This window comes from Gekko japonicus, unplaced genomic scaffold (genome assembly GCF_001447785.1).
Source record: "Gekko japonicus isolate JY-2015 unplaced genomic scaffold, Gekko_japonicus_V1.1 scaffold54, whole genome shotgun sequence".
In the NCBI taxonomy this organism is placed as follows: Eukaryota; Metazoa; Chordata; class Lepidosauria; order Squamata; family Gekkonidae; genus Gekko; species Gekko japonicus.
In genome coordinates this window covers 2,010,722-2,031,816 of record NW_015167058.1, presented here as the reverse complement: position 1 = coordinate 2,031,816, position 21,095 = coordinate 2,010,722, and the positions used below count along the sequence as shown (strand labels likewise).

The 21,095-nt window shown below is 42.8% G+C and overlaps 1 protein-coding gene across 1 annotated transcript in view; it reads left to right on the top strand.

Annotated features, from left to right (window-relative positions):
- The first annotated feature begins 1,012 nt into the window (after positions 1-1,012).
- PQLC1 (PQ loop repeat containing 1) overlaps positions 1,013-21,095 on the top strand; it is a 93,932-nt gene continuing 73,849 nt past the window's right edge. Inside the window, exons 1-2 of the mRNA XM_015412480.1 lie at positions 1,013-1,225; positions 3,119-3,452. Of these exons, the coding sequence (XP_015267966.1) occupies positions 3,223-3,452 (230 nt within the window). The 5' untranslated portion in view covers positions 1,013-1,225; positions 3,119-3,222. The remainder of the gene's footprint in view (positions 1,226-3,118; positions 3,453-21,095) is intronic.

The following is a 21,095-nucleotide window of genomic DNA, read 5'->3' as shown; positions in this document are numbered from 1 at the left end:
CGAAAATAAGACCTACCCCAAAAATAAGCCTTAGCAGGATTTCTATGCATTTGTGGTATAAGCCCTAGTGTGTCTTCTTGAGAAAAAATAAATATAAGACAGTGTCTTATTTTCGGGAAACAGGGTAGATCTCCTTGTATTTCTTCCCACAACGAGCATTACTCCTAGTTAAATATAAATATATATGTATACAGAGAGAGACTGTGGCACAAACCACACTACCCCATCAGTAGCAAAGCTATTTCAGATTCTTTTCTGAACTACCTAAGGACCGCAAAATCCCAAATGTGCTTCCTTGTATTTCTTCCCACAACGAGCATTACTCCTAGTTAAATATAAATATATATGTATACAGAGAGAGACTGTGGCACAAACCACACTACCCCATCAGTAGCAAAGCTATTTCAGATTCTTTTCTGAACTACCTAAGGACCGCAAAATCCCAAATGTGCTGAATTTCTTCTTGCTGATCATAACAAGGCGGGACAGGGGGGTACATTGCCAGGGTGAGCTCGCTGGACAGGACAGGACACAGACCTTGTGGTTGGCTCTGTCAGTGCCCCCTTGCCAGTTCAACGACAGTATGTTCTTCGATTGCTGGTGATGACTCCGTTTGGTTTTTAGTCGGCCAGCAACAAAAGGTGACTCTAATGCTTCCTCGGCATTGTTCTCAACCTTCTCTTCCTGAGGGACGGGACGAGCCCCACCTTGGCACACCAACCAGAGCTCGGCGCAAACGTGTTCCCGTCCTTCCAGAATGCAGGGAGGGAACTGGAATCTGTCACTGGGCCGCCTTCCCCCACTGACCGACCTCTCCCGCGACTCTCCTTTTCTCTCGAGTCCTTCGCCTCCAGCAAGACCCGTCCTGCTAGGACCCAGAGGAAGAGGAGCCGGGAAGAGGGCGGTTCTTTCCATTGACGGCGGCGCTTCTAGCTGGCGTGATGTCATAGAGGCAGGGCTGGTTCTCTCGCTCGTGGATGCTGCTGCTGCTGCTGCTGCTGCTTATTGTCACCAGTCGTTCGGGGAGAGAGAGAGAGAGAGAGAAGGAGAGAGAGGGGCGATCGGGCGGCTTGTGTCGCGGGAGCAGCAGCAGTGCGAGAAGAGGCACAGCTGCAGCATCTGGAGCGGCGACGCGGGGCTGTGGCCACTGCAGCCGGCAGGAAGAAGAGATGCGGCGGTCTCGGTTTAAGGGCCCCTGCGAATCGTAACTCTTGCAAGAGCCAAGGTGAGGGGAGGGAGGTGGCGGCGGCTGCCAGAAGTCACGCCCCAAAACACATTATTCCTGGTTAGGTGGCTGGATTTAGATTCCTGTCCTCCTGGTGCTGGCTTTTTCTCTGGGGCACGGGACTGGGGGGAGGAAGGTAGTTTGGTGGAGTTGCTCGGAGGAGTGTGAAGGAACCGGGGAGGGAGCGGACTGCTTGCTTGGCGCTTGGGCTATAGCTTGCCAGTCCAAAGACAGGCAAGCATAAATCACTTGGTGAAAAGTGAAGCCACTCTCTTTCTGGAGGAGGTGGGCGGAGGAGGAAGAGGGAAGGGGCACGCCTTGCAGAGCCTTTATGGTTAACTGCAATGATCCGGCCGTTGCTAGTGTACACAAGTTCGGCTTTGTCCTCTCGAAGTGGGACGGCTCCCCTGTGTGGGAGTCTCCATCACTTCCTTTTCCAGTAGCTCAAAGTTAAGCTTGTAGGTTCAGCGGTATATAAGAAAGAAAAGTGGAGGGTTATCACAAAACTCGAACCTTGAGGAACTGCATTCTTAGACATTCTTGAGGTTTGCAGCCCTGCTCTGGAGCAGACAGTTTTAAAAGAAAATCTCTCTTCCGCTTTCTCACAGGCACCACTTCTTCCTCATGGCAGACTTTTCTTTCTTTCTTTTTTCCCCCCAGTAACTATCCTTTGCCGGCTTTTCTATTCTTACATCTGCCAAGCATTTTGAACGTTTGTAAGGTGTTTTCATGCATTCTTGTTCAACTGCTCACCCCTCTGAGCTCAAGTAGATTTGTATTTGATTTACATGGTTGTCTTTTCTGGTTGGAAATCAACGACTTCTCAGTGGGATTTCTCCTCACATGAACGGTCTTGCAAATAGTTTCATGGGTTGGTCATGATATAATAATCTCTGAAACACCTTCAAAAGTGGAATGGCCTCAGAACAGTTAGATTCGAGTCCGGTAGCACCTTCGAGAGCAACAAGTTTGTACCCTGAAAATAAGCTGGGAAGAGGATACCCCGAAAATCTTGTTGGTCTGTAAAGTGCGACTGGTCTTGAATCTAACAGGACAAACAGTGCCACACTTGTTCTTCCCTCCTGTCCTTTCAAATGTGTGGTGCCCTTAGATCCAGTAACACCACCTTCCACAGAGATCCGGCTCACAAACTGAAAATTTTGACAAGGTTCATTCCTCAAAATTTGTCATATGTTATCTTCATCCTGTGTTAACTGGATCTTCAGAGCTTGCATGCAGCTCTTCAACTCAGATTTCAAAGACTGATAATCTGGAAGCAATCATAATCCCATTCCCAGTGGAAGGGGGTCAGTATCAAAAGAACAATTTCCATGCGACACAGTCTTGCTTTACTACTGTTGATTAACAATGCCCCTCATAAATGGAATTACACTCTTTTAAGTCAATAGATTTGGAAGACCATGACTCTGCTTAGTGACCCCACTCAATTATCCTGATCCTGAAAGTGGACATTCATGCTTGTAAATAGTACTGGAAAATCTCCCTCTTTAGCTCTTCTTAATTACATTGTTATGGGGTATAGTATTCTTTGTTATGTTTGAGAAATTCTGGAACCAGTAACCTAATGAATGAACCTTCTTTATTTCATGATTGAAAAAGGAAGAGGATGCTGTTGTGTTTTTGTAATGTGCCAGGAGAACTTTGCCTAGGGGTGATAAACTCTTCCACAGTCTTAAACTCGAGCAGATTCCCAGACTGAACAATGGCGTGGTAGATGTGGCACACACTGAGGCTGGATGTAACTCTGGCTCATTTTGCCAGATGCCTTGCAGTTTGACTAACTTGTGATGAGATCACCTTCTAATCTTGGGATCTAGTCCTGCCATGGGAGCCTCGGCTATTTTTGTGAGTTTTTCCTCTTTCTTTCGTTAGGGTTATATGAAGAATTACACATGCCGTGAGAAGACCGATACAAATAAAAACAACCCAGCCTGAGGAAGAAGTAAAAGGGAGATCCATTTGCAGCAGCTGACCTAATGTTAAGGGACTTTCTCCTGCCCATCATGGAAGCAGATGGCTGGGGATGGCTAGTGGCCCCAGTTCAGCAGCTGATATCCTGGGGTGCATCGGCAGCCATGGTGTTTGGAGGTGTGGTGCCCTACATCCCTCAGTATCGGGATATTAAAAGGACACAGAATGCAGAGGGCTTCTCAACCTACGTGTGCTTAGTGTTACTAGTTGCAAACATTTTAAGGATACTTTTTTGGTAAGTTGACTGGCTTTTCTAAAAATATGAATGTTTTTCTTCGTTTTACCTTTCGTGGAACATTGACATGAAGATACTGTGAATGAAATATGCTTTTGATGGGGTGCACAATTAAACTCTTGTGTGAACAAAGGAAAGTGATTTGGGCTGCTGCATTATGTTTATTGTGGGTTTCTGTGTTTGTCTTTAAAGACAAACAGAGCATATTTCAGATTAGTGAGGATGCTTTGGACAAGCCCCAGATAGTGGAGAAATATCTCTTTTTGTTCTCCAAAACTGTGGTACTACTTGAAGTCATGTTGAGGCTGTTGTATCAGAAAACTTGTGCAGCCCTGAGCTGCTGGATAGGGCAAAAATAAGCCTGAATAGCTAAACAGGTTTTGAAGTTTGCTGTGGAGCCCCTTACAACAATGGGGTCTAACAATTTTGGAAAACTGAACCATAATAATAATAATAGCTGTTTTTATGCCCTGACCTTCACTACCTGGAGGAGCCTTGGAACAGCTTACAATCTCCTTCCCTTCCTCTCCCCACAACAGACACCCTGTGAGTGGGGCTGAGAGAGAACTTGGACTGACCCAAGGTCACCCAAGCTGGCTTCATGTGGCGTAGTGAGGAATCAGATCTGGTTCTCCAGATTCGAGTCCTGCTGCTCTTAACCACTACACCAAACTGGCTCTAAGAAAGTTCTAGCACCCTCCAAAGCATATTCCATGCTTGAAACTAGTAAGCATGAAGGCATGAGGTGGGAATTAGGGGATGTTTCAAATAATGTAAACTTTCTACATGGAAGAGACATAAAATGTGTAGTTTTCACCTTAATGTCTCCATATAAGTTACTCTCCATAGAAGTTAGAACATAATTTCTTCCATCTGTGATCAACTTGGGTTTCTCAGAACGCCTGTACTGACATACACACAGTAAAAACACTGTGTATATATCAACCCCACATGATATCTACAGTTGGGTATTGTGTTAATTCTTGCATAAAGGTACTTAAACTGTATGCTGGTCTAAAGACCATTATAAACAAACAAACAGCATAAAGGTACATTCTTTGTAGGATTTATGAGCAGCCTTCATTAAATACCTGCTTTTTTGCAGTAGCTTTATGGTGTAGTTTGGTGTAGTGGTATAGTTTGGATTAGCGGTTAAGAGCGTGGACTCTAATCTGGGAGAACCGGGTTTGATTCCCCACTCCTCCACGTGCAGCTGCTGGTGTGACCTTGGGTCAGTCACAAGTTCTCTCAGTGGTTCTCTTAAGAGCAGTCCTCAAAAGAGCTCTCTCAGCTCCACCTACGTCACAGGGTCTCTGTTGTGGGGAGAGGAGGGGAAGGGAAAGGAGATTGTAAACTGCTCTGAGACTCCAAGTGAAGGGTGGGGTATAAATCCAATCTCTTCTTCTTCTTCTATATTATCATAATCTCACATTACCTGTGGGACAGGATCCCTGCCTGACAGTACACTGTTAGTTGCACTCTGGCTTTCAATAGTGGAGCAGTTAACAGAGAGAAATAATATGATGTTTTGGTTCCCAGTCTAAACATTATTACCAATTTTTAAAAAGCCCAAATTCCTAGAAGATTAAATGATGTCACACCTCCTTGCTAGCAAAATGATCTGCATTAGGCTTGTTTTCTCTTATCAATTTCATGACAAATGGATTGTTAATCAGAGAACACATATGTTAGTTTTCGCAGGATCAGGATCTAAGAAAACTTTTGCTCTTTGTTTCATATTGCTTTATGCTCTGTTCCTGAAATAGTCTCTTGCTTTGTTTTATTCTGCTTCCATTGTGGTTGCTGTCCATAGAATGTGAAAGTTCTGGCACATGTTGGAAGGTTAAGCTTGTAAGGAACACAGGAAATCTCTGAGGCTGTCCTCTTATGGCTCATCTACACAGCCTTATTCTATAAATCTCTTAGTGCAGTCATTGTGTGACCCAAGGTACCACTAACCATTACCACTGCTTTAGAGATTCTGGCTTGACACTCTTCTGCTCTTCTTAGCACAGGCAGTAGTCTCAATTATGCATAGTAGTGTCCATGCACTACCACATTTACAGCATGCATCACTAATTGTGGCCAGTCCCATACAATACGTGTTTTGCTGTGGGATAAACCGAACTGGCCCTGTCTTATGGACAGATCAAACAGAGATTGATGAATCTCTCAATTCAACCTGGAAAGCCAGGAGAGCATATTATCCTAGTATTTCTGTCTCTATGCTTGCTTTGTCTGCATCCAAACCGTGCCTTGCTGGTGGTAGGCAAAGTCAGTAGACATGGGCATCAGGACCATCTCCTAAGGAACCACAAGTCCCTTTCTCACACTCTATCTCCTTTTAACCACAATGCAGTAGGAAAGCTTTCTGGTATACTACCAGCTTAAGCAGTCATCTTATATCAATGTATCCCAGCACTGAAAGGAGACACAGGGTTTTAATGTTGAGCTTGCCCGATCTATCTTTGTGTGATGAACTCTTATAGGTGATGATATATCACTTACTTTGTGCCCTCATAGACCTGAGGGTGTATGTTCCTAAGTAACCGTTCATTTTATGGGAAGTTAGAGTCCAATGGCACCTTTAAGACCAATAGAGTTTTATTCAAGATGTAAGCTTTCATGTGCGTGCACACTTTGTTTTATTCTGTTGCTTCAGACCAACATGGTTGCCCACCTTGATCTATTTTATGGGAAGGTTAGCCTGGGGAAGGTCTGGTGGGCCAGAACCCCACTGATCAACCTCAGAGTGGACTTCCAACAAGTCATCACGCCTCCGTCTCACGTCTCAGAGTTGGCAATTGGACAACTAGCTCATACTCTGGGAAAGGGCTGATTTTTGGTCTGTGGTCCTGGGACCTTTGTTTACTGATCACTAGTGTATGGAGTCCAAAAGTATAATAATTAATGCAGTTGGCTGGATATATAAGAATTTGCAGTCTAGCAATCATGCTGAAGTTTATAGAGTAGTTTGCCTTACCATAATTTGGCTTCATGCATTTGTCAAAGAGGATTATATAATTTTCCTGTTCATCTGTGTAGTGTTAGAGGGACAGAGATGGGATGGGACAAATTTAGAGTCCAGTGGCACCTTTAAGACCAACAAAGTTTTATTTAAGATATGAGCTTTTGTGTGCATGCACACTTTTTCAGGGCAAGGTAGAGCAGACTATTAGCACATAACTCTTTAACATGTGGTAACTTGTGGTTGGAAATTTTAAAAAGAGGTGGTATAATGATAGATCTGAGATGATCTTGTGTTTTTAAGGCGATTTTATGAGTCTACAAATATTTGTATGAGAAGTTACAGCTCCTTAGACATCTGACATGTCAGCCTGGTATATATTTAAAATTTTTACTCTGAATATATTTTACATTACAGTGAAAGAGTTGCACTATAATGTATTTAAAACTGCTGTTTCCCTCCCTAGATCAAGTTATTGCTTAAGATGTGTAGCTTGGTTTTATTGCAGTATTAACATTTGTCATTTTTACCACTGGTATTTAATGGTATTTGTTGTGTTGTTTGCTGAAGAAAACTACTATTGCTGTGCTCATGTCCTCTCTTGCTGAAAATGTGTAAGCCACAAACCTGAAGAGCTCAAACCACAAAAGGCACATATAGGCACACTTTAAAAAACAATGCTGTTTAATCTGATCTCACTGTTTCTAATGTATTTTTTGCTATTTTAAGTGGGCAGTTTTACATAATTCTTGCTGTAGGAGGTGCTTCAAGAACAGCTTGTCATCTTTAACTTTTCTGATTTGTTTTACTGTCACCCAAATTCTCAGCAATACGTTTTTGAGTAGTGTGACTTCTAACCCGGAATACCCTCTTTTACAGCTATGTATTCCAATGTGGGATTCTGGGGCAGACTGAAACTTTTATTCTGTTGTTTCTGTCTTCGCACAGAGGCAGGCATCTTGTCTATGCCCTACATATCCCATACTTCTAACCTAGCATTGGGCAAGTTATGTATATTTTAAATGTCTCCACACAGTTCCCCGATCATGTCTTCTGAGGTTAAGACACTGGAAGTAGCCTGGCCCTGTCTGGCTTTTTAATTTGTTCTTTGATAACTGCAGACAAGCCAGGCCTGATTCACACTTCACATAGCAGGAGTGACAAATGCCATTACGTGTAATGGGTTTGCTCTGTAATGTGCAGAAATAATAATATTCCATCATCTTCAAATACGCGTTGGTCCCATGAATAATGGGGTGCCAGGTAATCACTGGGTACTACTGCAGTCTTTCTTTGCCAGTGAACTTCCAAGCTCTGTCTTGCTGCTTTCAGTTTCTTCCTGGATAGACCCGAGGGATTTCCATTCTGACCAAGAACTGAATTTTTGAGATCCAGCCAAGCACAGTGAATGCTCTCATCTCTCTTTTCCCTTTAGCATGTTATCGAGACTTCTCAACATAACCATAAAGAAACCATGTATTGATTCCTTTTTCCCTTTAGCATGTTACCGAGGCTTCTCAACATCAGTGTTCATAACCATAAAGAAACCATGTATTGATTGATCCACAAATCTTAAGCAGAAGAACACTTCCCACTACTGTTTACTAGTGGCCATTTTGATAGGGCTGCTGCAAAAGCAGGAACTTGGCTAGGAGCCAAAATATGCCTGGCCACCCAAATTCTTCCTGCATTGCCTGAGGGAGGGTCTGATGGCTGCTGCTGCTGCTTGCTTTTCAGTTGTGTGTTCTGTTAGGTTTCCAGTCTCCAGGACCCAGCATCAGCAATTTTCCAGAACGCCCCCCGCCCCCGGGCATGGCAAGGGGACCTGGCAACCCTGTGTTCTGTAGGTCTGAGAGCATTAGCTCATTCATATATTTAAGGCCTAATTGGGGTTGTTTCCACACCAGTCTGTTTTCTCTACAATCAACACATCTCGTTTCATTATCTCAGCTGTTATGGAGAATGTTGTTGCTGTCAGGCAGTTATAGTCCAGTGTTTTCTATGTTGTTTCTCCCCCTGCCATCTTTTTCAGAGCTGATTTCCAGTGATTATTTAGGGCTTTGAGCCAAATAGCAGCACTAGTCTATTCAGCATGGTCCGGCAAAATGCTATTGATGTGGCTAATGGCCAAGTGGTCTAAGATGTAGCTAGTGAGTCCCTGGGCAGTGCAGAAGAAGAAGAAGAAGAGTTGGTTTTATACCTCACCCTTCACTACCCAAAGGAGATTTGGAGCGGCTTACAATCACCTTCCCTTCCTCTCCCCACAGCAGGCACCTTGTGAAGCAGGTGGGACTGAGAGAGCTCTCAGAGAACTGTGATTGGGCCAAGGTCACCCAGCTGGCTTCATGTGAAGGAGTGGAGAAGGAAACCCAGTGCTCCAGATTAGAGTCCTGCCACTCTTAACCACTGCACCAAACTGGCTCTCACCACCCTGATGGAAGGGCAGTGGCAGTTTAGGAGCTGAGTCACCACATGACACTGAGAGGTGCTGGGAAGGGACCAGGGGGACTGTGCCAGTGCTCAGCTGACCATGGAAAGGGGTTGGAGGCAATGCTCCCTCTAAGCTGTGGAGTCTTGTGAGCAAAAATTCTACTTTGTGAGCTACTGACATTAAAGTGGTGAGCGAGCAATTTGGCTACTGCATACATTAGTTTGTTCTGGAGCCATCCTTCCTGTGCTAAGACAAAAATGCGTGAGCTAGAGGCTAAAAAACTGTGAGCTAGCTCACGCTAACTCAGCTTAGAGGGAACACTGGTAGGCAGCCTGGGGGAGGTGGATTGAAATTGCTTTCATTTCCAATGTAGTGCTATTGCAACAATGAAAAACAAAATTTAAAGAAACAAGGAAGTGATGGGAATGTAGTAATTATACGAACAAATAACATTGGCTAGAAAGAAACCCATCCAAGAAATCATTTAAAGATTAGACCTTTGCTGATGAAATGCTGGAACCTGAAGCACTCTGTCTAGAGAGTAAGTTCTATTGATATGAAGGGCGTTTGCTGCAGAATATCAACATTCGTAGGATGTTGCTGTAGGGCTGCCGTCCTAGGTCAGTAATGTGCTGCTCTTCCAGAGAGCCAGCTTGGTGTAGTGGTTTAGAGCAGCGGACTCCAATCTGGAGAAGTGGATTTGATTCCCCACTCCGCCACATGAAGCCAGCTGGGTTACCTTGGGTCAGTCACAGTTCTCTCAGAACTCTCTCAGCCCCACCTACCTGACAAGGAGCCTGTTTTGGGGAAAGGAAGGGAAGGTGATTGTAAGCCACTTAGAGACTCCTTTAGGTAGTGAAGACCAAGGTATAAAACCAACTCTCCTCCTCCTCCCTTTCCCTCTCTCTCCCCCTCTTCCCTCTCCCTCCCCCTCTTCCTTTTGCCAGAGAATAGGTATCACAGGATTGCAATGAGAAATATGGTGCTATATTAAATACAGTGTTTCCCTTCTAGATTACTGAAGTATAGCAGTAGCTCAGCAATGTTCTTGAGTTCTGATGTGGTAAGGGTTTTGCAGAAGAGTATGTGTTATTCATGGACTTATTGTAAGCAGTCTCTGTACATACAGCCAGAGGTATCCTTGAGGCAGGTGGGGGGTGGGTGGTCCCATTCCTGAGGATCAAGCCAGTGTGATGATTGCTCAGCAGCAATACTATCTTTATCTTCCTCATCGCATGAGGTATGTGTAATGTATTGGAACGATTACATGAATCACCTCATAGGACTCCCATGTTAAGCTTCGAGCCAAACCAGGGCTCCTCTGAACGAACTTCCTATTGGTCGCTCTGCAACAGCGACCAATCAGAACTGTGCCATTCCCTGCGAGGGAACGACTTCCATTGGTCCTTAACTATGCAATCTCATTGGTTGTTATTTGTAAATAGGCGTGGCTACATTAGCCCGGTTATGTTTAAAAGGAGCATAGCTCCCACAGTTTCTTGTTCTGGTTTCTTACTGAGTTGAGTGCTTGTTCGTTACTTCCAATAAAGCTGAATCACTTGCTGAATCACTCTACGAGTCCTTTGTTAGTGCGATCTAACAGTATGCAGGTGTAAAGTACAAACCACTTTGCTTAAAAAAGATGGTGGAGGGTGCCAGTTTATCCAGTGTTGATAGCATTGCTGTAGTCTATTTTTAAACCCTGATGTCACAACACGTGTTGTTAAAATATCCTGCTCGATAGCAGTTTTGAACATAGGAGTAGGCCTTTTGACTTTGGTGACTGTCACCCTTGCAGTAGGGAAGCGCTTTTAATATGGCTTTATTCACAAATTTGTGTGCAAATCAGCGGAAATTCTTTAGATACTGCCTGTCTGGAATTACTTTGCTTGCTCAGTTTGCTTCTTATTTGAATTTTGATGTGTTTATTCAGAGAGCTCAAGCTGATGTACATGGGAGTTGTCCTATTTCATTATCAGAGCATCCTATTTTATCTAGTATAGTGGCTAGATCTGAACACTCGAGTGTAGCTGTGAGAAAGCCATGTTTTAAAAATCCATGTGCACCCCGTCAGACGCTAAGCAAGTGACATTAGGCAAGTCATTGACTCTGGGCCTAACTTATGACACATGATTTTGATTGCCGTGAAGGAAGGGCAAGTAGTAAATATAATTTGACATAGCTATTTAATTGAACTAAATTCCTGTCTTTTATGTGCACTTTTATTGTAACTAACTGCATATGCATTTGTCAGTAGTGAACCTACACTTGCTAAACCGCATGAGAATCAATGAAGGTGTTCTTTCCAAAGAGTCATTGCACATGTATCTTCTGTTAGTGTTCCTGCAAACTGTGATCCACCACCAGAAGCTCGTGTGCTGTTGTACCCACCTCAACATAGGAGGGGGACACTTGTGTAACCCCCAGGAGTTAGCTGGCTTAGTCTGGGAGCAACTTAGTGAGTGTATAGAGGTTAGCAACAAAGGGAGTCTGTTTGCTGAGGAGTTAGATAAAATTTGCTGGGCTCTTATCAACTTGTAGCAGCCCAACTTAGCCTGAATTTGTCAGAAACTAGAGTTGTCCGTGGTTAATACTTGGATGGGAGACCACTAAGGAAAAACTGGGGTTGCTACATGGAGGAAGATAATATCAAACTGCCTCTGCTCATCTCTTGCTTGGAACACCCCGTAGTTGGGGTCGCCATGAGTTGATTGTGACTCAGTGGCACATTCTTCTTCTGTCTCCCTGTAAGCAAAAAATTAATTGCTAAAGATGGAGGCATATTTAGTATGCCTGGTATTATTATTGGGAACATATTGTAGGGTTGTATTTTTCAAGCTGAATCCTGGTTTCTATGATGTCCAGTCTGTTCCTCTTTGCAAGAGAACTGAATTGGAAGAAATCTAGCACTTGGTGGATCAGAAAAGTTGGACTTTGCTCACCACAGAGCTGTGCCAAGTAATAACCAGTTGCTTAATTTAATTAAAAAGTCTGTTGCAAGTTTCTGTTCTCTGTTACACCTCTTGTGCTAACAATATAAATCTTGTTGTTCTGTATGCTGGAGGGTTTTGACTTAAAGTTGCAAGTTCCTGTTTAGCTCCGTGGAACTCACACAGGCTTGCTCCTTAGCAGAGCTAATGTGTGTAGGATCTGAGTCACATCCTGAAACCTTGCAAATTGCAAGGGTTTGAAAGAGGTCACCCAAGAGGAATTGCTGCTTTGCTCATTAAGAGCTTCTTCTGGGTCAGGGCTGAAAATGAAAGTTAAAGTTATTATCATCCTTTACAAAGAGCCTTAACGTTAGGTGCTGCAGAATAAATTATGCTGAAAAGAACAAAGCCTCCCTGCAGGCTTAGCCTTCTTAAAAAGGGGGACAAATAACAATTAGGGAGGAGGAAGGGGCATGAGGAATTGGGAAAGGAGTAAGAGAAGCAGAGATCTGAGCTTAAGAACATAAGAAGAGCCCTGCTGGATCAGACCAAGTGGTCCATCTGGTTCAGCATCCTGTCTCACAGTGGCCAACCAGTTCCTCTGGAGGGCCAACAATGGGGCATGGAGGCTGAAACCTTCCCCTGATGTTGCCTCCTGGCTCTGGGATTCTTATGGACAGAGACATTTCCAGATTATCTTTAATATAGGAGATGCTGTGGTTTTTGAAGACCGGCAACGGGACCCATTCATTCATGACATCTTCTGATGGCCACTCCCCTGTCTTGGGAATGGATTGTGTGGGAAACTGACATAATGTGTAGGTGTTGTAGATTTCATGGTCAGCTAAGAAGTTGTATATGGATAAGCAGGGTTCTCTATGTATGCATATTGCATACTGGATCAGAAAATGCAGGCATAAATTGGATAACAATCAGTGCCCTCATCCCAAGTGCCAGTGCTGATTATATATACTTTTTTGCTTTCAAAGGGATCTCTGTTTAAATGTGCCAGAATGTGAATGATGTGTATGTATGTATGTTTGCATAGTAATCCTGGATGTTCCTAATTGAGTTGTACATCCAGGCATGTAAATGTAGCTCCAAAGTTGCGTTTGTATGTCTGGAAGTACTTTTGTTCATGTATTGGGGGGGGGGGCATTGCCTGGTTTCTCTCCTGAGCTGTAAACTGTGCTGCATCACACGCTGTTATGGAGGCTCTCTAAACTTTATATTAGAGTGTTCCCAGAAGTTGCACTGGTAGATGCCGAGACTGAGAAATAATGTTGAGTACGGTGGTGCTAATCGTTGCAGTCTCTAGAGTGGCTTTACAGAGGTTGTGAGGAGCTGCGATCAGGGAGGGGGGAAATCCATGAGGCTTCCCGTGTGCACTTTGAGTTGTACAAATGATCTTTGGATCCAAGCCATTGTTGTTTTAGGCATATAGTAGAGGCTTTTTGCATTTGCATTAGACTTTGGTGTACTGAAAACTGTATACTACATTCATGTGCCTGCTAACCGCTCATAGTGTATCAAGGCTAAGTTTTATTCCAAGTTCTTAAAATATTTTGCCAAATAAGCTTTCTTTTCCCTGTTAAGTGCAGTCATATTTTCTTTAACTATTAAAATATGGAATGACACAAGCAATATATAGAAGGTAAATGGCCAGCCTACAGGTGTTGGGTAATTAGATCAGAGCAATAAATTTGGAGGTTTAAGTTGTTTTCAGAATTGACATTGATAAATGCTGAAGATAGGGAATGGAGTACTGTATTCATGTTCCACTGTCACTGCAGTCATTCACAGCAGTCCTCGACTACAAGGGTTCCCAGTGTGGTGCTGTGGGTGCCATGGCACCTGCTGATACCTTTCCTGGTGCCTACCAAGTGTTTTTTAGAAAGCGGGCAAGGCCAGATGGGGCTTTTGCCCAGGAGGGTGTCTGAGTGGCCGCTGGAGATTTGATTGCTATGCAGATTTTTAAAAATGTGTCTGCAGGCAAGCTGTATGTAAGCAAGAAAATCCTTTACAATATACGAATTTTAAAAGGCATCCTGTTTAACAGAGTTACTCCCTGACATTTTGTGGTTGGCTCCACCTCCTGCAGTGGCCATTTTGTGGTTGTGCCCACCGCCCTGTGTCAGAGTTCCAAAGGTGCTCACAGGCTCAAAAAGGTTCGGGACCCTTGCTCTACGACATCCTTCCTCAGAACATCTACAACTGGAAAAAGACTACTGGAGTAGGAGACAATTGGTCTGATCCAAGAGGTTTGGGTTTCTCCCACACAAGGATGTTTCCCTGTTTTGCTCTCATTGCAGGTGTGACTGTAGAGGCATTTGTATTTACAATGGAGCCTCTGCACAGGGGTTTTGTCTGTGTTCTCCCCTTGCACCTGCCATTTCTCCCCCAGCCACTGGTCGGCTTTTTGCTGGGGTCATTTAAAAATTGGTAGTAGGTAGTAAAGACTTGAAATGGATATTCATGAAGGTTAAGGGAGAAAATGCCAAAGAAGGATTACAGTTAAAAAGCAAGAAGGCAAAAGAAATGATTCCTGAGGAATTACACAACTATAAGGTTGACAGTGAAGAAACTGAAATTGTTTAAGATTATCTATTTCTTGGCTCAGTCATCAACCGAAAGGGAGGCTTCAACCAAGCAGTCTGAAGGAGATTGAGATGGGGAAGGGCAGCCATGAAGGAGCTAGATAAGATTCTTAAGTGTAAGGATGTATCACTGGCGAACAAGGTCAAGATAATCCATACCATAGTATTTCCCATTACTCTGTATGGGTGTGAAAGTTGGACAAAGAAGAAAACTGACAGGAAGAAAATAGATTCCTTTGAAATGTAGTGTTGGGGGGGAGGTTTACGGATGCCATGGATCGCCAAAAAGACAAAAAAGTTTCCTCTAAATCAAATCATGCCTGAACTCTCCATAGAAGCTAAAATGACTAAACAGAGGCTTTTTTACTTTGGTTACATTGTGGGAAGACAAGACTCACTGGAAAGGCAATAATGCTAGGAAAAGTGGAAGGCAGTAGGGAAAAAGGAGAGGAAGACCTAACAGGAGATGGACTGACTGAATAAATGAAGCCATGAGGGCCTTCAGTTTGCAAGACCTGAGCAAGGCTGTCAACGATAGAATGTTTTGGAGGCCATTAGTTCTAGTATCGCCATAAGTTGGAAGCCACCTGAGACCATGTAACACACATATCACCATACTGTACTACTAATTCTCATTGTCCACCCAGCGATTCAAAAGCCTCGGCGAGTAGATAAAATGGGAACTACTCTTTAGAGAGGGTGGGCACACCGACTCCCTTCTGGGAAGGTGTTAGCTCTCGGTTGGGGACGTCCTGGTCCTGGACCCGGAAGGCGGAAGAATCTACTCAGCTACGAAAAAAATCCCTGCAGTGGGATGCTCCGGCCAGGCGGTGGCAGTGTGGCGACATGACATACGGGTCCTGAAGTCCCAAAGTCATCAAGCCGGTCAACGCAGCTGTTCGGAACATGACTGAGTCAAGCCAGAAATGTTTCCACCGGGCAGTACGGTGTGTGCAATTTAAATGAATTATATGTTGTCTTCCCTATCCCCTGTGAAACATTGTTAGTCCCCTGTCTAAAGAGTAACTGTAAATCACTTTGAGCCCACTTGTGGGGAAAGCGATTAATAAATCGAAAGCATCATCATCATCAAAAACACCCCCTACCAGTTGTTGAGCTGGATAGGACTGGCAGGCACAAGAGGAAATGGAGACGAGATGGCACTTGATGTGTGTGTGTGAGTGGAGGTACAGAAATCTGCACCTTCATGTCCACATGGATCCAAAACCTATTTTGATTATAATCTTGTTAGAAAGATTGAAGCAAGTTCTAGAAACCATGCAGTGAAGCAGAGGAAAATTCAGAAGGCAAATTAATGTACAATATGTAGAAACCTGGGAACCCCCCCCCCCCACTGTATTTAATGTGGAAGGTACAGAGTTGGAGCTCCGCATGGAAGAAACCGTGTCTTTATGATGATTATGTTTTTTGTTTTCCTCATAAATTGGTAGTATAGTAATTAACATAAATAAAATAATGAGTATGGAGTAGTAAAGGAGGTTTTAACGGCACAGAATCTCTAACGCATGAATCACAATTGTCTTGTTTTGTTTTGAGCCTTCAGTTTCAAAGGATAATGGTACAAGTTATTAATCTTCCTGTGGGAGATCTTGGAACAAAGGTTGCTGGGAAAAGTTGGCAGTTGTTTCTAGGGAACTATTGAAAAAAATGTGATAGAAAAAATGGAAAATTGGGGGACCACTGGGTGAAAAACCTCCTATGAAATGTTTTCTTTTCTGGACTGAATGAAATTCTTCTCTCTTTTTAAAAAGAATTAATGTTTTTCTAACTCAATATGTGTAGTATGAAAATAATCTTATATAAAATGTATCACATTAGAGAACAAAACCTATGTATACAGTAGACATATACAACATATTGTCAAGGATATGTTTATTGTTTAAATGTGAATAATTTTGTTGACAATATAGCACCATGTAGTTAATGATAATACATTATTAAAGCATCTAGCATTTTCAATTCTATGCATTTTAACTTAATATCCAGATATGCTGGTAGTCCTGTTAGGGTGGCTCCAAACTTCTTTTCTATAGTTGAAAAAGGGAGAAGTAAATATTACATGTATTAACCTTCCCCTTTCCCCTTTCCTGGGGGGGGGGAAATAAAACCAAACAGGATCCCCCCCCAATGATTTTAAGATTTCCAGAAATTGTACATGTCTAGTCCCCCCCCCCCGGAATATTTGTGGGCCCGTAGAAAAAGAACAGACTGAGAAATGGCTTAAAATGACCTTAAGGTGGAGGGCAACTTGCAGGACTATCCTAAGCAGAGTTATACCCTTCTAAGCTCGTCAGCTTTAGTTGATTTAGGAAAGTGTCACTCTGTTTAGAATTGCACTGCAAAATATCATGTACAAAAGTCTTTAATCCCTGTAGAGTTGCCAACTCCAGATGGGAGGTATAGAGCCTGGTGAGGGCAGGATTTGTGGAGGGGAGGGACCTCAGCAAGGTATAACGCCATAGAGTCCACACTCCAGAGCAGCTGTTTCCTCTGGGGATTTCGTAGTTTCTTAGCTCTACTCTCAAAAAATACAGACATGATCAAGTAGGTTTGTATACCTTCTAAATTTTATTTAAAATGTACAGCTAAGTTATGGGTTGATATGTGGGTTGTTTTTTTAAACTAATGTGAACTTAGGGCCAAACCAGATATGAGTTGGGAATTCCATGCTGGGAGCTCCCATGTATTTTTTAAAAAACTTAGTTCTCAAGTATGCAGGGGGACCTGATTCAGATTGGGTCCATGGTATGAAGGGTGAAGGACTTAGGTTTCCTCCCACCCTACACAGTTTTCCTGACCTGAAATAGTCCCAGATAGCCACTATTTTCTCTCTTAGAAGTGAAAAGTGGAGTAAGTAGCCCAAATAACAACAATCAAGATCTGTCTAAGTAAGGGTATTCAGAACCCTTAAAAATCTCCCCTCGGTGATGAGCAATTTTAATGTGTACATGTTAACATGGTTCCTAAAGAGCTCACAGGAATAATTTATATTTACATTAGTTATAAGAAGAAATAACAGCTGTATTTAGATAACACATACACACTTGTTTGTGATAGTGAGCTTGGTTTATTCTCAGGCTCTCCATCTCTTTTCCTCCCCCTCCTCCTCACACAAAGCTAAGACTTCCTGGTTGGAAAAAACAAAGTTTATTTTGGCATCCAGGTTGGGGACACTGAAATAAACGGCAACTTGTTTCTTGCCAACAAACTGGAAAACAATTCCATATAGTTGTTCTCAGGGAGTGGATTGTCAGCTGGTTGTTTTTTGCCCTCCACAGGTGGCAGTTTAAAATTGGAAAATGGGGTCTCTCAGTTTAATTCAGGTTGCTTATCTAAAGTTTTCTTGAAGAATTTATTAAATAACTATGGTGCCGTTTTTATTTGGGCATATGATTACAGTTTTAATACAAATATTTTAGATTCTTATTCTCAGCATTTCTGAATTCTCACTGTTACCTTGGCTGATGGTTTGCTTCACCTGGTTTAACACAACAAGTGTGTAAGGTAACAGTAAATCTGCAGATGTGTATAGATCATACTTCTGTTCTCTTGTATTGGAATGTCAAGCAGCAGGCAAGAAAATAATGTTCTGTGTATGTTTTTACTGAATTTTATATTTTTGCCCTGAGCTACCATGGGCATTATGTTTCTCCTTACTTTCTTGTAAAAAATGCATAAATGCTGGGTTTACAAGGGTTGTTGGCAATGCTCCCTCTAAGCTATGGAAAATTCTACTTTGTGAGTTACTGGCATTAAAGTAGTGAGCGAGCAATTTGGCTACTGCATAAATTAGTTTGCTCTGGAGCCATCCTTCTTGACCTAAGACAAAAATGTGTGAGCCGGAGGCTAAAAACCTCTGAGCTAGCTCACACTAACATAGCTTAGAGGGAACACTGGTTGTTGGCATGATGCCAACTGTGGTCACAGTCAGTATGTTTTTTGAAGTTGTAATGTGTGTGCCTGTGTACAACCTCTCTGGTTTTATTAAGGGAGTTAACCCCCCTTTTCCAAAAGAAGTTTTGAGATTTTTCAGCAAATTTGGGTTTTTCTCTCCTTCTGACCCTGGTCCCATTGTGTGGATTTTTGATCCATACTCTGAGGCCAAGTTCAAAATTAGATATACAATGTGTGTGGGGGGGGATGGACGGACCTGCAAGAACTTGTGATGGAGGGGACACCCCAATTCTCCCCTCCCCTCCTAGTCCCTGTGACCCCCCCCCCCACTGTGACTGGCATCCATCTACCACTGCTGGCCGGCTGATGTGCAGACTTGGTTTGGAGCACGAAGCACCCCAGATATGCTTTCCTCCTCCAGTGTTCCCCATCAGTTGGCCAGTGGTAGCTTGTGGTAGGTGAGAAGGCTTGGGGGAAAAGGATGCAGCACATGCCCTCCAACAACTGTCCCCAGCTGATCAGGCAGTCTGGGCCTGGAGCAGAAGTTTTGCTGGGACATTCTTTTAACTCCAAGCCCAGGGGCCCCCCCATCACCTGTTGGGGGTTGTGGTGGAAGGCTTGGGCTAGAACATATGCAGCATGCCTTTTCTGCTGCAAAATTCCCCTAGCTGGTCACTTGTTCAGAGGTCTGAAAAAGAAAGCCCAGAACCTTGCTCAGGAGGCTGGTGGAGAGCGGCTAGGAGTAGAAAGCATATTCTGCACACATTCTACTTCAAGCCATCCTTCTGTTGCCACTGTCTCTAGCCAGCATATAATGGACTGGAAAGGAAAACATATCCAACATGCTTTCTGTTCCAAGCCAGACATTCCCCATCATCTGACCAGCAGTGGATGTGTGGGGTTTGGGGTGGGGTTTGGAGAAGAACATGACAGAGTGTACTTTCTGCTCCAGGCCTTCTTCCCCTGCCGCCCACCACCAGCCAGCTCCACCCAGGAGTTCTCATGACAGTTGTAAGATCTTGTCTGGCACTTTTTTTGAGTTGCTTCTCTATTTTGTTTTAGTTTTTAAACACAGACACCAATTTTTGGGAGAATATTTCTGCAAGCCTGGGGTTGTAGAAAAATCCTCCCATCTATATGTGGCTCCATTGCCTGGCTTTCTTAATCTGCACTGTGGTGCCATGTTCACAATTTGATATATAGATTTTTCTCTAGATTAATTGCACAAGGGCCTTCCTGATGTCGGTAATCTTTAGTCAGGAGACTCACAGGAGACTAAAAAGACTCACATTTTAGCTGTATCTGATTCATGAAAGCGCATACCCTGCCACAAATTTTGTTAGTCTTAAGGTACTCCTGAACCCCTGCTCTTTTCTTATGTTTGGAAGTTAGTATTTCAGAGTGTTTTAAGAATACAAACGAGGTGTCATTAGATGCGGGCAGTGATGTAGTTTTCTGGAAAAAATTAGAATTCTTATGTCCCTAGGAGTAATTTTTCCAGGTGTTGAAAAGGACCGCTGGTGGCAGTAGTGGGGGATTCATATGTTACAAGCCCTCATTCCTATTTTAAAATATCCTAACTGGCATGCTTTATAAATCAATACAGAAAAGCAGTCTTGTCCATCCTAATATTAAAAGATACTATTATGCAGCTGCATTGAGCTACCTAGAGGACTGATAAAAGCAACACAAACATGTAAATTCACGCTTTCCCAATAGCATGATAGCTTCAAGCACATAGGTGTCTCTTTTTGTTCTAATGCAAACAATGTACGTCGCATGTAGCAATCCTTTAGGTGGCTCAGTGCTCACTGTGAGAGTACGAAAAAACATCCTTGTCTTGATGTTAAAAGATACTATCATGCTCTACCCCATTGAGTCATCTGAAGGATGAGTAGAGGCAATGTAGATTATATCTAAAGCCTCTCTTTCCCAATACATGTACTATTTCAAAGGTATAACTAGTTTTTGTGTTCTAATGTTAATAATCTAGTATTAAAAATACTGTCATTCTGCCATATTGAAATAAATATACCTATACCTTATGGTATTTGTGGAAAAATGAATTTATAATAATCAAGTCTAATCCATGTGCATTGGCAGTTGACCTAATTCAAATCTAGGGCAAATCCTTAACAGCAGTTTAGTAATCTAAAACTGCTTGTTTAGTAATCTTCCTGAGATTACTAACTAGAAACAAGTCCTCCAACCTACTGGAATAAATGAAAAAGGGATTTGGGTACCAATATTCCAAATGAAATTTGGGCATAGCTTTATTTAGCAGCATACCAGTATTAACATTGTCTGCAGTGCAGTAATGATGTACTGCAGTAAAACTGTAGGTTCCATGTTTAGACCTGATTTGTAGGCAAGTAACAAACCATAGCTTGGGGATTCAGATGTTACAACAAAATATGATTTGTTACGAACAGGTCGTCTTTAGTTTCTGAGTTGTACACAAGGGAGGAAGAGAAGATGAGCCTGAGGAACGCGGCTACTGTGCTCAAATAAAATGGAAAGTATTTAGAAAATTCAGTCCCAGTTGTATCTTTTTCCTTCAGATTTAGTAACATATATGCACTAGGACGTGTAATATGTTGGAGGTATTGAAGAGTGGGACCTGATCTGATTCATGGTTTTCAGAAATGCCCTGAGAGGATCATATATTGAAGATCAGTTTTATGATGTATCAGAGACTTGACTGTTTTATAATACGTGGTTCAATCTACTTATTACCTTATTTGGATGTTTAAAATGTGTACTAGGTTTGGACATGGTTGTGCACAGGGGTCATTTCCTGCT